At 32.1% G+C, this 16,713-nt stretch overlaps 1 protein-coding gene across 6 annotated transcripts in view; it reads right to left on the reverse strand.

Moving 5' to 3' along the window:
• Positions 1–778: 778 nt before the first annotated feature.
• Positions 779–16,713, reverse strand: part of LOC138182791 (protein eva-1) — a 334,209-nt gene continuing 318,274 nt past the window's right edge. For 5 of the 6 annotated variants that reach the window (XM_069119013.1, XM_069119014.1, XM_069119009.1 and 2 more), the window contains exons 8-10: positions 5,881–6,114; positions 4,961–5,192; positions 779–4,656 (exon numbers count right to left, since the gene is read on the reverse strand). In XM_069119013.1, the coding sequence (XP_068975114.1) occupies positions 4,428–4,656; positions 4,961–5,192; positions 5,881–6,114 (695 nt within the window). In that variant the 3' untranslated portion in view covers positions 779–4,427. The remainder of the gene's footprint in view (positions 4,657–4,960; positions 5,193–5,880; positions 6,115–16,713) is intronic. The other variant, XM_069119015.1, reaches the window with a different exon arrangement.

Raw genomic sequence — 16,713 nt, forward strand, 5'->3', positions numbered from 1 at the left:
GAAACGCGAAATATTTGAGAAGTGAGAATAAAAGGGCGGAGAACCAGCGTTCTTCCGGCAATTAGAATTTTCCTGGAAACCAGTGCGACTCGCCACAATCCCGCACGAGTGGCTTAATTAAGCCAGACCAATTAAAAACACGGCCATGGCAGATTATATCTCCACCGCGCGATCGAATTAATAATTGACTAGCTCATTGATATTGTGTAGGTACTTAACATAACGCACATATTTTTCGAAAGTATCACAACTCAAAATAATTCAAACGATCTTGGATTTTAACAGTTAAGAATGAAAAATGACAGAAATTTGATCATTGTTTTATAGAGTCTATATTTCTTTCTTATTATACCATGTATTTAGTAAATAATTATTTTCTAAGCTTCCATTTTTGGTATGTTATGGTAGTTTATAGCCAGCAAAAGTAAGCCATTTTGTAGAATTAATTGCTTGGTACAGATATTTGATTGTTTATTGCATGGTCTATTGTTGGATTCAACCAGTTGTAAAATCGTTTGTTACACGAAAAGTTGTGTGAACTGTTCCATTGTTGTTATGGGGTACATTGTTATAGTCGGCCGCTTAGTCGCGTGAGAGAATCACCTTTTTCGAAATATGTTTCGACGATAGAAATAAAGCTTGAATTGAAATTGGTGTATTGAACTCTGAGACCAAAATGTGTTTATTTTAATTCCGTTATTGTCAATGAGTATCATGCTTCATTTTCATCTCTTGTACTTTTAATACGAATGTTTTGGTCGAGTAAAAAAAAGTTAACGAAATTTAATATGAATTTTAATCGGAAAGAATATTTCAAAACGTATGCAATTATACAGAATACTAAAGCATAAAAGTTCATATATAATTTTAAGACGTGAAAAACCTAACATGAATGTAAGAAATAAAGAAACCAATGTGAGAACCTAAAATCACTTTTTTCGGAGTAAAATGTGATTTTATATAATCTACATTTTTCTTCTTAAATACAAGTATACAAAAATATAAATATACAGGTATACAAGTATACAAGTATATAAGAAATTTCTGTTTCTCGTGCTATTCTCGTTACGCAACTTCAATGAGCTATTCAATTACTAGAATGTTAACCTTATAATTCTTAAATATTAAATATACTGCATCCTCGTTATTTGCGATAGCGCCCCGATGAGTGTACAAACATACAGCATAAGAATTAATGTACAAATGAATAATTATTACTTACACTATCATCTTAAAATAAACGTCTAAATAAAAAGAACCTTATATCATATGCGAGAACGAATGGCACTGTGAATCCTCACTTAATAAGGTTAATTCCTTCGAACTATACAAAATTCCAGTTGAAGGACCCATTATCGATTAATTAAAAATACAACTAAAAGCTTTCATTCCTTCGTAAAATCGATACAATGGCACAGAGAGCAAGTTGTTGATTACGAAACCTCCGATTACATTACACTTTCGATCTAGGTACAATATTCTCTTACATACAACACACATTCTTTCTTTCCCTCTCTCTTTGCTTGAATTTCTTAATAATTACCGTACATTACATTGTTTCTATTTACAGCGTGATATACATACAGATCGTTTCTCTATAAAAGTCGTTTCGCGGTGCGTTTCATTTTTTGTTTTTTTCTTTTTTTTTTTTTTTTTTGTTGCGTGTATTCCAGATACAAAACCGCTGTAACTTCGTTGAGATCGATCGATTTCCTGTTTTCTTAGAAATAAACGGTTAACCATCGATCATAATGAATCCAGATTTCAATCAATTTAGATTGAAATTAAGCGTTCGATCCACATGGTTCTTGTTTTCTTTCCCTTCCTTTTTTTTATTTACTTTTTTGGTTCATTTTTTATTTTTCTTACGGTACTAATTAGAGATTGATATTATTCTAGGAAGATCGATCGATCGTCGATTCGTGTCGTTCGATCGTGTTGTGTTCGTTCGTCCATCGATTGCAATATTGATCCTCTGATCGCTGACTGTTCGTTCCGGTGCACTGAGCTTTAATCGAAAGAAATCTAAACAATATTACCGACTAATAATGTAAATGTCTTCATTGTAGATGACGATGATGTTATGCGTCGCTCAAATACTTAATTATAAAATTTTCATTAATGTTTAGAAAGAATTATAATTTTGAAGTTATTTCTAAATATAATCTGCTAAAACATAATAATGTATTCATAGTAAAAATTCATAAGCCATATTTATAAAGTTCATGTTAGCTCTGAAGCACCTTCTAATTATTCATAAAATTTATAGACGAATTCGTAAGAAAATACTAACATATAAATTTATATTTTGAGCCACACATAATTTTCTATTCTTTTATTCTTTCTTTCCAACAAGAGAAATATGCTACAAGTTCGTACTAGAAAAATTATTATCAAGACCACTACGCTATCAACATTTGTTCCTATCACATGAATCATCTTTAAGTGTGACAACGTCGGTAGCATAGTCCGGTTTGAGAAAAATCTAAGAAAATCTGGTTAACAAGAAAGGACCCGTATTTTATTTTCTCATCGACTAGGCAGTGATATATATTTTTCAGACAGTCTTCTCGATCTTTCGACAAGGAGAAATGATTTTTCGAATGGAAAAAGTTGCGATTGTTTATTGCTGTACACAAATGACGCAGATATGTATTGTTTTTTCTTTTAAAGAAGTGTGTGCGTGATTTTCGTTAGAAAAACTTGATTCTTGAATGACAAATTATTGTACGTACACATAGGATACTGATCCGCCTTTTTTGCAGATTTATTATTATTGTTATTACTGTTCCATAGGCAGTGATACTCCTTTTTCATTTTCATGAAATTCTTACTAAAATATTTCAATTTTGATCTACTAATGGAAATAATTCACGCAGAAAATTTGTATGATATAGAATTCTAATTATTGACTTTAAAAATAGAAGAAATGATAAAAAAATTCCTTGTCCCGTTAAATTATAATTGCAATTTATATAAATTTATTTTGTTTTTCATTATCGAGCTTTCTCATGTAGAAAACTGAAACATATCAGAATTCAATCGCAAATTAAATAATTATCCCCACACAGCACACGAAGTATAAGTTTGTCCAAATGTTTCGACTTAAAGATGTCTTACAAATAGATATTATTGTAATATAAGTATTATTAATATAATTATTCTTCTCACTAAGATAAAATAAGTAAATATGTCAGTATCTTGAAAAGTTTGGTGTAAGATGATAATCTCTTTAAGGCGTTAAAGGATATCTTTGAGATATTTGAAAATGACATTATTAGATTTCTTTAAAATATCCATAAAGCGTCTCTGTGCTGTCTGGGTTGAGTTCTAAACTATAGACCAGAATAAACCTTTTTCCGGTATCGATTGTTACTTTCTTCCTTTGCCCCCACTTCTCACAATTCTTTTTACCCAATTCTGATATCAAAATCTACTTACAATCATAATCATCTTACACGACGACATTGCAGATATTTACTTCCGGTATCGATCGCAAAAACGGATGCTGCCCGCGTAAAAACGTTCTATTTCCGTCATTTATATTCAACGTATTTACTTATACCTCCTAATCGATAATCCAGCCTTTTATAATCGCAGTTTCTTATCAAAAACAGTACTATTTTCAATAACATTATCTTCAACAAACAATAAGGGTTTTCTTTTTTTAATATCCCTGTCCTCGATCGGTGTCTGAAGGAATCTTCACTCAAATGAATTTTTATTTCTAACAGAGCTTCTCATTAGAATTTCCATAGAAATAGGTGAAACTTTCAGTACACCGACGTCGTATTTACAACGCTCTCGTTAAAGTTCCTACCTCAGTAGCCAAGCTCTCGTTCGCTTCTGGTGTCGGGCAGCGGCACGCATAGAACAATCCCACAGCGAAAGATAACAAGTTTGTTCACTCCCAACGCTCAGCATCCAACTAAATTTCCATCTGTTTCATGAGGTTGATCTGCACGGATCAAATACCGTCAATTCCGGTATTAAAAGCGTACGAACCATGAATATTCCTTGAAAACACCAATTGAAATAATCTTCAAGGTACTGTGGTACGATTCTATTCTCTTCTGATTTCTTTCTCGTGGAAATCGAATTTTTCATCAAATTTTCCGGTTTCTTTTGAAAGTTCCATATTGGAGAAGAAAGAAATGATGATATATATGAAAAGAGGGTCACCACCACGTGCTCGTTTCCGGTACCAAGACGAAGGCCCCCTTGATTTTCGCTCGAAGAAACAACGATTCCAATCGACGACGAGTTAGCGTTCGTTAGTATGGAACGCCTGCTTTTTACAGCGGCTTCGTTCGCTGTTCCATAGAAAATCGGTCTCTCGATTAAAAGCAGTACTTCCGCGTGCTCACTTCTGGTACCGGGCTCAAGGACGGGGGCCGTCCCTCGCGCGGGACACCCCCTTCCTCCTGTCAGCCGTAGTAATAGCTTTTCGTGCTCATGCTCCGTGGATTTTCTGGACGTAGAATCGTATGGAGGCTATCTGTGCCCACCATATGGTTACCTAAATCCACCCTGACACCTGTGTTGCCAGGGTAGTGTCCTGGCGCTGGGTGCATCGTGGTGGGCGACATTGGTATCCTGGTTTCCGCGTAGTAACGATCGCCGTGGAGCCTCTCGGCTAGCTGAGTCTCTGGAATCCTGGAACGAATTTAGTTAATTTAGAAATCTCGCTTTTTTTATTTGGTTTTATCTAAGTATAGTACTTGATTTATATGACGTTTATTTAATTTTTGAAAATATTAATTATATTGAAATTTTGATGAGGATATATCCATTATATATAATATGTATAGTATATATAAAACAATTCGTTAACACTACAATTTAAACATCAGAATTCCAGAATTTCCATGATTGATAAAAATCTTTGACATATAAAGAACATTATATTGAACGAATACATTGACTTGTTTGAAAAAAGAATTAAATGGGTTGAACGAACCTTGTGTCTTGCATTGGGACTGGTACCGGCGTGGTAAGATCAATATCCGCGTCGATCTCCGAAATGTCATCGGTGAATCCATTTGGAAGCGCTTCGTTATTTGCATGGAATTTTGCATCTCTTTTTGCACGGTGACGACTGACAAGAAGTCGTCCAATTACCAAGCCCAGAAAAATTAAAATACCGGCTGTGACCGACACTATGATGTAGAGGTAGAACTTTTCTTGATTTTCTGTATAAAACGAATCGAGTAAAATATAATAATGATACAGTATAAGTATTTAACTAAAATTGAAATTAATTATAGGAGATTCGGAAAGGTTCAAATCGCATGCAAATTTGCTAAAAATTCTGTCTACTGTTCTAAATGCAATGCCAAACACAAATGCGCAATCATTTAGACTGCAAATCTCATAAATAAATCGCTGTTTCGAGCAATGGAATGCACTACTGTGTTTTTCTACTATGGTCTTCAACTATCCTTCGCTTTTCTACGTGATGCAAATAAATACACTAAAAAGTTCATTATCTAGGCATACAACCATTTCTATAATTTTCAATCTTTTTCATTATTATTTAATCTCTTATTTGAAATACCATAAAAATAATACCTTCTTAACATTGTTTAACATATACCATATGGTATAAAAGGAAGTAATATTATCAATAGTCAGTATAAAGGATTATTGCCTAATTCAGATATAGTAAATTATCGATCGCAAGTAATATCCCGATAATTAACTATTCTTCCAACATCTGATAAGAACGAATTCTCCCTATACCGACATCTTCCCACATAGTATCTTTCATTCGTCGATAAAGTTGAGTGGGGAAACAAAATTCAGTGAGTGGAACCGATAAAGTAGACTTACCGACAGATCGAACGAGAAAAAGGGTTCAAAGTGTACCTCGATACTTACTCGATATAAACGAATAGGCATTGATCCATTCATTGATATATCCGACAACGACACGATCCTCTTCCGGAAAGGCGTAGACTACCGTGGTGCAATTAATCGGTGACATCGTACTGCTGGTAGTAACATCAGCCACATTGTTGTCGAACATAATCATCCCTTGCATAACTGTAGGTGTTAGGGGCGAGTCTTTCGCTCCTATACCAACCGATTTAAACTTGTTCGTTCGTGTGTCCACTGTGTATACGCGAGAAATATATGAATAGAGGAGATTGGTCCAGAAGAAATAAAAAGGAGGGAGAGAAAACAATGCACAAGTAAGTGCCAATAAGTTATATCGACCATTCCTCGTATGGTTATTTACAAGAAGCCGACAATCTAGCTGAATCTTTACGCAAATGCGATAGAAATAATATCAAGAAAAATTAAACACAGCGCACATTTTTTTATAACATAATATTTTATTAAAAATATTTATAAAATATTCATAAAATTTTATAAATATTTATATTTTATTTAAAACATTATATGCTGCAATCAGTATTTACATATGATTATTAGATTCGATTTCGCGAATAATACTGAAATGAAATTTAATACAAAGGTAATCGAATCGCGGTTAATTTATTTTACAGATAGCGTATTTCTTGGCAAGGCAACTGTGATTTATTCGTAGGTACGGATTATTTACATGAGTATTGGGAATAACATGATGTATAATGTAATCCTCCACCAAATTGTAATTGCGTCGTATTATTATGCATGTTGCGATCAATGCGAGTATACAAGGGTGCTGCGTAAGTGATAGAGCATACGTAGAAAATTTGTTATCAGAGAAAATATCGAGAAAAGTATACAGGATGAATTTACAAATTGGAAGCTGTACATTAAATAAAAGCTGAATTTTATTCAGGACACAACTCAATTTGATTTATTTAAAATTGTTTTTATAGTGTACATCATTTAATAAATATTAAATGAAGTTCATGTGGCAGTTTCTGACGATACTTCAACGCGGTTATCGATTTCGGAACTAAACTCAATAGATTTTCTGCTTATGTGTGCATAGTGAGTTCTGTAATTAGGATAGTTTATATTTTATTTTCCGCTAGTTAAGATGAGTTAAAATTTTTAATTAGAATTTTCAATAATAATTTCGTCCTTTTTTACTTTTTTTATATATTTCCTGAAATAGTTGATTTCTGAATTTATTTTCTGGATGTTCCAAAAAAACTAGACTCATTCATATACATATTTGTAATAAACTGAATAAAATCTCATGTATTACTTTAATACAAATTCTCAAAAAGAAATGACATATTCACCAACATACTACATATTGAATAAAATACTAATTTTATGTAAGTTAAGTATTGTCTTTAATGTATTATAAACTTGTATATTATAAATTGTTTATGATACCATATAATTGTTTATACTGCCATATAAATTCTCTGATAAATATGTATAGTATAAATCCTCCTATCCAAACTACTTTTTTCAAAGAATCAAACATATAAAATATATAAAACTATATCCATCCCACTATTTCGATACTCCGATCTTAAAATTCAGCAACCTTTAACAACAACAAAATTTAACAACGATAAAGTCCAACAATCTTTAGATCGCAAAACATAGAAGTGGTATCTTTAATACTAAAAAATCCTCTCGATTATAAAGTTTAACAATCTTAAAGATGTCAAAAGTTGGACAGGCATTAAACAAAGTTCGTTCGGTGTCTTTGTTGGACAATCGGAACTGGCCCGTAAAACGCGACGGGTTTTCCCTGACGTGATGGGTTGAAATAACGGTGAACGAGAGTCCGGCGCGCGGGGGGTCCGTCGATAACCCGTTCGACGTGTCGTTCACCCCGTGTTTTTCATGGATCGATGGTCCGGTAAAGGAGATACTGATACTCCGCGCTTTCGACAGGTTTTCAGTGCTCAGACAGGCCGCGAACGGATATTTTTCAGAGAAGCCTCACGCTTCGTGAATGCCAATGGGAATGGAAATTCGAAGTTCGCGTATTATACATCAGCACACGGCACGGAGGCTTTGTCACTCGCGCCGCAGAAATACGTGACATACACGTGGATTTCTTGATCGGTATGCATTGTATCTAGGTAAGAACATCCATGAAGACGGCACGGCATCTCTACGTTCCTATCGGCAAGCGTCAAATTCGGGGGGTCGTGATTGTCGTGAGAATGATCCGGAAGCAGTGCGTGTCAAGTTATGCGTCGAATGCTCAAGATACAATGTTTCTTTTTAAAAGAAAGATCTATGTTATATTTAATATGCGATCTATGTATCTAAATATGTGAACTTTAAAAATGAAAAGGAAATTGAACAATCGAATGTAAATTGACTTTTGGATATGGTACTAAGTATTATCCCATGTTTAAATATTTTATCTATAATTGCGAAACAGCCACGGAAACTATATCTTTATTAATTTTTTGTGTCGCTTTTATTTTTCTTTGTTCAACTTAAAGTATTTCTTGATGGAACTTTACTTACATGGTAAAAGTGAAAAATTATAGATATAATTCCTCGATTAAGAAAAATAGAAAAGAATAACGACTTGAATTGATTTCTTCCAATAATAAATATTGTAAAAAAGCATTATCGAAATGATGCCTGTTTTGCAATCGTATAATAGTCTGCAGCTACTTGCTGATTGATTTATAAAGGAATATGATTAGCGAAGATGAAAAATAAATAATTAAAAAGATGCAATTAATTCTAAATTCTAAATTACTAAATTTGAAAAGAAAATTTGAAAATATAAGAAATATGTGGATTTTTCGTTCCCACTACTATTAAATCACTTTCAATGTTCTAATAAACGAATGAAATTACACTGAAGCTCTTTAAATGTACGTATAAATAATGAAACGCAAACGTACGATCTTTACAAGCGACGAATCTGACGCCTCCTTTTATAATATTTCATTTAGAAAACCGAGGCACTTTATCGCGGTTCTTCGTCAGACCGTTTCGAGGACACTGATTTACGCAAACAAGGTCTCTGTGCAGCGCTATTCTGTCGACGCGAGGAAAATTTAATGAGAATCAGCGAATAACCTACCGCGACATTTCGAATCGTTATCGATATGGTGAAGAAACCTGAACCGAGCGTATACGTTTCGTTCACGATATTGATAGAATCAATATTTTTTCATGCTTTTGAACAATTAAATTGCGTTAAGCGCTATTTTTACACCGTGTAATATATTCTCTTTGCATTGTATTTTAAAAGCGAATTTTTTTGTTTTTTCAGATCACGTTGCGATAAGAAGAAGAAAAATAAATGTTACTCAGGACATTTTCAGTAGATTCTTAATAAGAATAATGAAAATATTCCATTTCCTCTAAAAAGTTTAGTGAAGTTAGTGAAAGCTCATAGTTTCATATTATATATATCTGAATTTAAACAGTTAAATCCAGAAATTTCACTAGAATTCATACCTGTTTGCGATCAGACGATATTTTGAAATTTCGAGATTTCTGATTAGCAACTTCAAGAGACATTTAAGTTTTACTTGAAAATACATCCGTGTCCTATGTTTCTATTTAACACGAAATTAATAAATTTCAATAAAATCACTAAACATCATTTTCAATGAAACTGGCAACATTGGAAGTTTTATTAAAAATTTAGTTATTTCATCTATGCAACAACTTAATAAATTGTTTAATAGAAATATGTTTTACTTAATTTGCAAATTATACTATTACCGCACTTCACTTCCTTTCGTGCTTGGAGCATCCAAAACTGAGAAAATTTTGAGAGAAATTCTACGAAATCCCTGTACATTGCAATCATCCATTTTCACTGCAGTTTATCTATCTCCCGTCCACGAGCAGTTGAATATTTAAATATTTGCGGATTTCGCATAAATACCTACCTTAGTTTCTTTTATGGATTTATTATACTGTCCTATAATCTTATTGCCATTTTCGGCCAACATTAAACAATATTTATTATAACAAATAATATTGATAGAATTATTATAGAGATAGGTAAGAGAAAACGTACATGTAGGAATCATATGATCATGATAAAAATGTATGAGTGTTAAAATGATAAAAAAGAAGTTTCAGATGATTTTATTCTCTGTCTGTTACTTCTTCGCTGTGCTACCTTGATATGTTCATTTCTTATAAAGTTTGGTATATATTTCTATACTTTTAGGTGGGTATCAACCATTTGAGATTGATGATCATGAGATCAGAGCGATGCATGCGTGCTGATGATTTCAATCTATTTACGTTTTCGGTTACCGATTTGTACAGTAACTTTATCAATATTGTTTATTAATAAATATTTCTTATTTAATCCAAGAATAATATCAAGATTATAGGATAACATAATAAATTCATTAAAAAAACTAGTCATAAGATGTTTTTGCAAAAGCCGCAAATATGTAAGTGTTCGAATACGTACGCACAGAAGAGTATATAGACATATTACTTTCACTCACTTCTATTTAAAGTTTCCCAGATCCAAACTTATACATGAGAAACAGTTCTTTAACTGACACGCGGTCAGTTTCGAAACTAAAATATTTGTTACTTTTTTCGCACAAAGATTTCCGGAGACTGATCTTTGCAGAAAGTTCGACGCGACCACGACACACGTGAAACTATTCCGGTGACATAGAGTAGGCAAACGTTTAAAACGCGAACGCTATCAGCACTTCTCGCGATTTGCACAGGCGGCCAGATAATGTCGGTGTTTTGAATATATTCTCAAATATTTGGTTATGTAACTGGGCTGGCGCGATAATCAGTGTCTAACTACAAGGTTTCGGACAGTCATTATTTAGCTTTTGTATGTTATAACTCATAATGTAAAGTTGAAGAAGGAATAATATGCATTATATATTACATATTAATTTTATAAAAGAATTGAAATGGTAAAAAAATAAAAAGCAATTTTTTTAGTGAGAAAGAATTTAAGTATTTTGGGAAGGGTTATAAATGTTATATAGAATACTTAACTTATTTTAATTTTTTAAGACTGTGACAAGATAAAGCTATAGAAAGATGATAATATCAATAAACAAATCTGAATGACTCGATAAATTTTTTACCATTTATTCTGCGATGATATCTATAATTAATGTCGTAGATAATATAACAAAATTGCTCTTCCTTTTTATTCCTTGGAATTGCATTTCTCTAATCTTTTTCCCAATATAATTTTATTTACGTGTACAAACGACAAAATGAAGAAAGAACGTTGGGAATAGAAATCATGCAATTTTTAACATAGATGCAATTATTTACACAAGAGAATAAACAGCATGCACAGAAACTGGTGATATCTAGCAACCAATAGACTGAATTACGATAATAATAACTTAAAACAAAGAGATTATATATAATCCAATATGCCTGACAAATCAGAATCATTGTAATGTGCAATGAGTTAATTAAAAAGATTTCTATCATTCAAAAAGAAAATTTACATCGCAATGTGTTATAGATGTTTTAATTTCTTTAACTTCATAAAATTATAGAATTTAATTGTAACAAAAATAATGAGAAAAAAAATTGTAAATTAAACATTATGTTGACACAACGTTGGTTCTCAATGGGTGTATTAGTATTTTACTGTTATGAAATTTGCGATATAAAACAATATGTATGCATGATATAATGTTTTAATGAAATATGTAATAAACTACAACGTATTACCCAGCCTTTGCGTATATAAATTTTAATATTGTTTTAATAAATTCTCGCTTGTGAGGTTGCTAAATATCCGGAAGGTACAAGACTATAGAAATTTATTCGTTTTATTAATCCGCACTGACATATGTACGTATGCTAATTACAAGTTATTAAATAATAGATCAAATAACATAATCATCTCGTGTACGAAACATTAGTTATAATAATGAAAATATGTTGGTTTTATCAAACGTAATGTTCTCTTGAAAAAGATGTATTAATTATTCCACAGGATTTCATTTTTTTCTCGTAATCCTTCATTCATTTTGGATGGTTGCTCATATGGGAAGAGCTTTATAGTAAATCAAGATTTGAAGAAAAAGATATATAAGTATGTTTAATTAATAGTATCACACTATTGTTTGCGTATATGAATGGTATACAACTTAAATTTCCAAAAATCCATCTTATGAAAAATTACTTAAAAACTGATGATTACTTAAAATCTTAAAATCTTTTTTAAAATTACTTGATTACTTAAAATCAATTCCAGGCAACCATTTAGTTTGCATTTTAGTTGACGGTTAACAAGGGATCAGCAGCCATTCTCGTGCGGACACGAGAAATCCTGTAAAAAAGGCTCGTCGCTTAACAGACCGCCGTTCAACTGATTCTCATTAATGGCATTTGAAACGCGTGGATATCGAGAACGGAAGCATCTGTATTAGTATGCTGTTACATTGACGATTGTTCCGTCACAGATTGATCTATCGGCCGCGATCCGCTATCAATACACGAGGAACACTATGAATCCAATCTAATCTTGATTAGATCCATAGGAATGGCTTTGGAAATTTTGTTCTGCTTCGACTCTCAACGAGGAAATAGTGTAAGCGCGGAAGATATCGGCCAGTCGGACAAACAATTTTCGCACTCGACAAGATGTTGAATAAATTCCTAAATTCTCTTCGATTACGATAAACGTACAACGTATATCGTTTTTAGATCTCGCGCTTGTGTGTGGAGGTATTTTTGAAATTTATATAGATGTCCTTTATATATGGAGAAAGTGAATATATTAGGTTATCCTAATAGTCTTTAAAGTGTCTTTCTTTTACAGACACGTCTTTTACAACGACGCATCTTTATACAAACATGAAACCTAATCTGCCAAACGTTGTAATTTTTATCTTGATAAAACAAAATGGATCATACGTAATTCGATAAAATAATATAAAACGAAAAATGTTGTGCATCCATTATTTTCTTATAAAACGAAAGAAACTTTTCGGACGACCTAATATAATGGGCAAGAACATCTAGCAATATGTTACGTGAATTTTATACTTTTGAATAAGAACAAAAACAATGAACTATTTTACGCAAGTTCCGTTTAATTAATCTATATTATATAACGTTAAAAGATCAAAAATATAAATTGCTTATTAATTTTCTATAATATTATATTCTGAATTCATAAGGTATCGTTTAAACACATTTTAAAACACAATGTGAAACATCTATGTATGTAGAAATATTAAAATGCAATTGAACCATGTAATTACGTAATTCTGAATAGATGATCAAAAGTATCTCCAGAATTCCGCTGAACTGATCAAACATTCTGACCGCGTCGAAGTTTCGTTGTTTTACGATCAAACGTAACATTGTTTTATTGGCAATAATGATGCCACAGTTCCGTCGCACGTAACGCGTCTCATTAGGAGATTTAATGGGTTGTCGCTTGTTTCCCACAGCAATTTATGGATCAGGTTTAATTGTCCATCTATCGGTCACTTCTTTCCGAAAATTAAACTGTATCACGCGTTAATGCGATTGTTAATTAATACAGGATCACGAACGATCATCCGGTAAAATTGATACTCTTGACACGACCAATAAATTCACAGTTTATAACACGATTATTTATTTTACAACTCCTACAAAATTATCATGATCTTTCGACGCAAAAAATATACATTTTTGGAGATTTCACTAAAATTTCCACGCCTGTTATGAAATTTATATTCATATGTGTGTGTCACTTTGCTTTTAAAATAGTTCAAAACTTAAAAGTTAAAATTAGAATTTCCATTCGAAATTTTATTGCACTGTATTTTACAGACATTTCTTTCGGAAAAAATTTGTGTTGAAAGTTGCAAACACATTTAGTGCATTTTTAAAATTTATGTAATATTATACGAACTCTGTTTGAAACTACTTTTTTGAAGAGCGGTTCAACAATAATTTAGTCGATAACGATGATCCATTATGTTATTAGAGTATCATTTTAAATACAAAATAATCCTTGTATTTGAAACAATAATACGGGTCGAAATGCTGCATTTCCAAATTGAAAACCATCATGGTAAATTGTTCCCATAACATTGTGAAACGTCCATACATTACAATTGAAGGCACCGATAATTGAAGCGATCGCCACGTATAAAACGCAATTTATATGTATATACGATATAATAGAATGTTTTGCAAATGATATTATTACGACGTTTTCTATGTTCCAGCTTTTAGCTTATGAAACTGCTAATCATAACGTAATGGCTGCTGCAGTGTAGATTACTTTTGAATTAATTTATTTAATTAATAGCGTAATGAAATGATGAGTTTTACTTTAAAATATTTGCACCTTTATTGTGAAAATATCTTACACTTTTGGCGCGAGTTGCATGGAATGCCTAATTTTAAGTGCTCGTACAAAAAAAAATTGTAAAAATTGCTCTTCGTGTTCTTTTCTCTTCTTTCGTGTATGATAACATAATTGAAAGGACAGAAGAATTCAAAGAAAAATTAAAAAAATTCGTATTACATCTTCTTTTTGTCTATTTATAGAATCTATAGATTCATATAGATCATAATGACAACATAAGAAATTCGTTCAAAAATAGGATTCTTTTTTTAATACAATGGAAGCTAATTGCAATATTCAGAAAATCGCCATAACAGCACTTCTTGTTACATTCTTCCTGAGTTAATAGTCATTAGATCGAGAGACAGTTCCATGTCTGTGTTTCTTCTTCGAGAAAAGAACTTTAGATGCAACTCACTCCTGCTGACAACTTCTCCAAGTTTATCGTCAATCTTGTCGCAACGGTATACAACTTCTGGCCGGAGGGTTTGAACTAACTTCCTGACGACGCGCATCGAAACCGAGTCACCAGCGTTAGTTAGCTAATAAGTTTTTTGTCGAACATCTTCGCCATCACAGTGTGTATTTTGCGTCATTATCGAGAATGCTTTACGGACGATTTAATCTAAAACTTTCGCGCTATAACACGGGTTCGATGATTTTCAATGGGATCATACAGGGTGAAAAGCTTACCGACAGGATCGGTTAAAATGGTTGAAGAATTATCTACTTGAATGATTTTGTTGCACGAACGAAGTTCATTTGGCAACGTGCTGAAAGTTTCAATATGTAACCTGATTTTCGAAAAATTTCTGACGTGTTAAATTGTGTCTTTAATGGTTAACGAATTGTGAAATGTAATTGTTTTAGAAGAATCACAAAAGAATTTCAGCACTATTTACTTTACAGATGAATAAATATATTGTTCATTGTGTGCCAACTTTTGTTTAAATTTGTATTATTTTTTTAATATCATTTTCTTAGTCAATTGAACTGCTATTGATATAGGATATCGAGTATATTATTACACTGATATTAATAATTATTGTTAATGTTATAAATTAGAAGAGGACGGTATATGAAACGAAAGTAAAAATGTTTTTACCATGTGAAAATTGTTTACTTTCTTACTGGTTAAATCTCTATTATATAAAAATATCAATTTTCACTAAAAGAAATCACAAAATACTTCAAATATATTCAAATTATAAATAGAATTCAAGTTACAAAATATTTTTCTTGTTTTCTTAAATACAATAAAATTATTTTGATTACAACATTGGGACTATGTTTTAAACCTTAATTAAATCTCTATTGTAATAAAATAAGTGTTTTGTCTAGCATTGGCATTCTTGATTTACTACAAAATAATATTGTGCGACACACGCAACAATTTAGTGATGACCCAGACAGTGAATCAATTTGTGGAAATTTCGCCAGTGTTAGTTATCTAATCGGAATGAAATTATACCTGCAGCATATTAGTATACTCTCGTTACTATGTGTCAAATCTACCTCCCGTTACTGTCAAATTAGTTATCGATAGTTCAATCTTCGATATAACGTCTATGTAAATCTCAATTACCTGCAGGGTCATTACCTCTGAGAATAATTAAGCCTGGTCAGCGATAAAAGTGAAAGATATGCAATAGATAAATATAGAAATAGCAGAAACAGCTGAAAAACCCACTCTTTTACAATCTTCTATTTGTTTACGAAATTTATTCAACCGAATAAATTTAATTCGCGTAAAAGATTGTTAATCATATTAATTAATCTCCTAAAAATGACAAATATATTTCGTCTCGCGTCATAGCAAAAGCTAAATCGTTTATGTTCAAGGCCATTTTCTACTATTCTAGGCTTTCGAAAAATCCGAGAAGATTCTGAAATGTTTATCAATATTCTTTCAATAAAAGTAAAAATAATTTCAAAGTTTAAGATAAATATATGAAATTGGCAATTAGATATTATGAAACATTAATTCTTAAAAATATTAAGAATTTAAGAATATTACGAGCTTAAAACCGTACGTACGTTTCTTCGGTTATACAAATACATTTTCCTCTTCGTGGCAATTAATGGGGGCGCGACGAATAAAAAGCAATGTGAAATGCGCGAGAACGAACGTTAAACGTGTACCGAAATAATCCGGCGTGACAAACGTAATAACCAGAACGTGAAAGTATAATAACAAGGACCAGCTTGTTGGTATTCTTCGTGGAAATTCAACCGTATTTCCGCGCTATGTCGTAAAGTTTGCCGACGATCGCAAGCTCTTGCTAGGGATGCAGGAATTCTAACCCAAAGGGCTTGAAAGTTTGCGCAACTGCAACAGTTACAGTGCCAGACATTGATACCACGACAGCTGTTCGATAATTGCACCTTCATCGATCAAGTTGGACTTGCACACAAATAAACACGACAAGGATTATCTCTAGACCTTTGTATTTTAGTCTCTCTCAATTCGATTTATATATTGATTAAATTTATTATGAGAGAAT

Source organism: Bombus flavifrons, chromosome 8 (assembly GCF_040668555.2).
Source record: "Bombus flavifrons isolate JBK064 chromosome 8, iyBomFlav1_principal, whole genome shotgun sequence".
NCBI lineage: Eukaryota > Metazoa > Arthropoda > Insecta > Hymenoptera > Apidae > Bombus > Bombus flavifrons.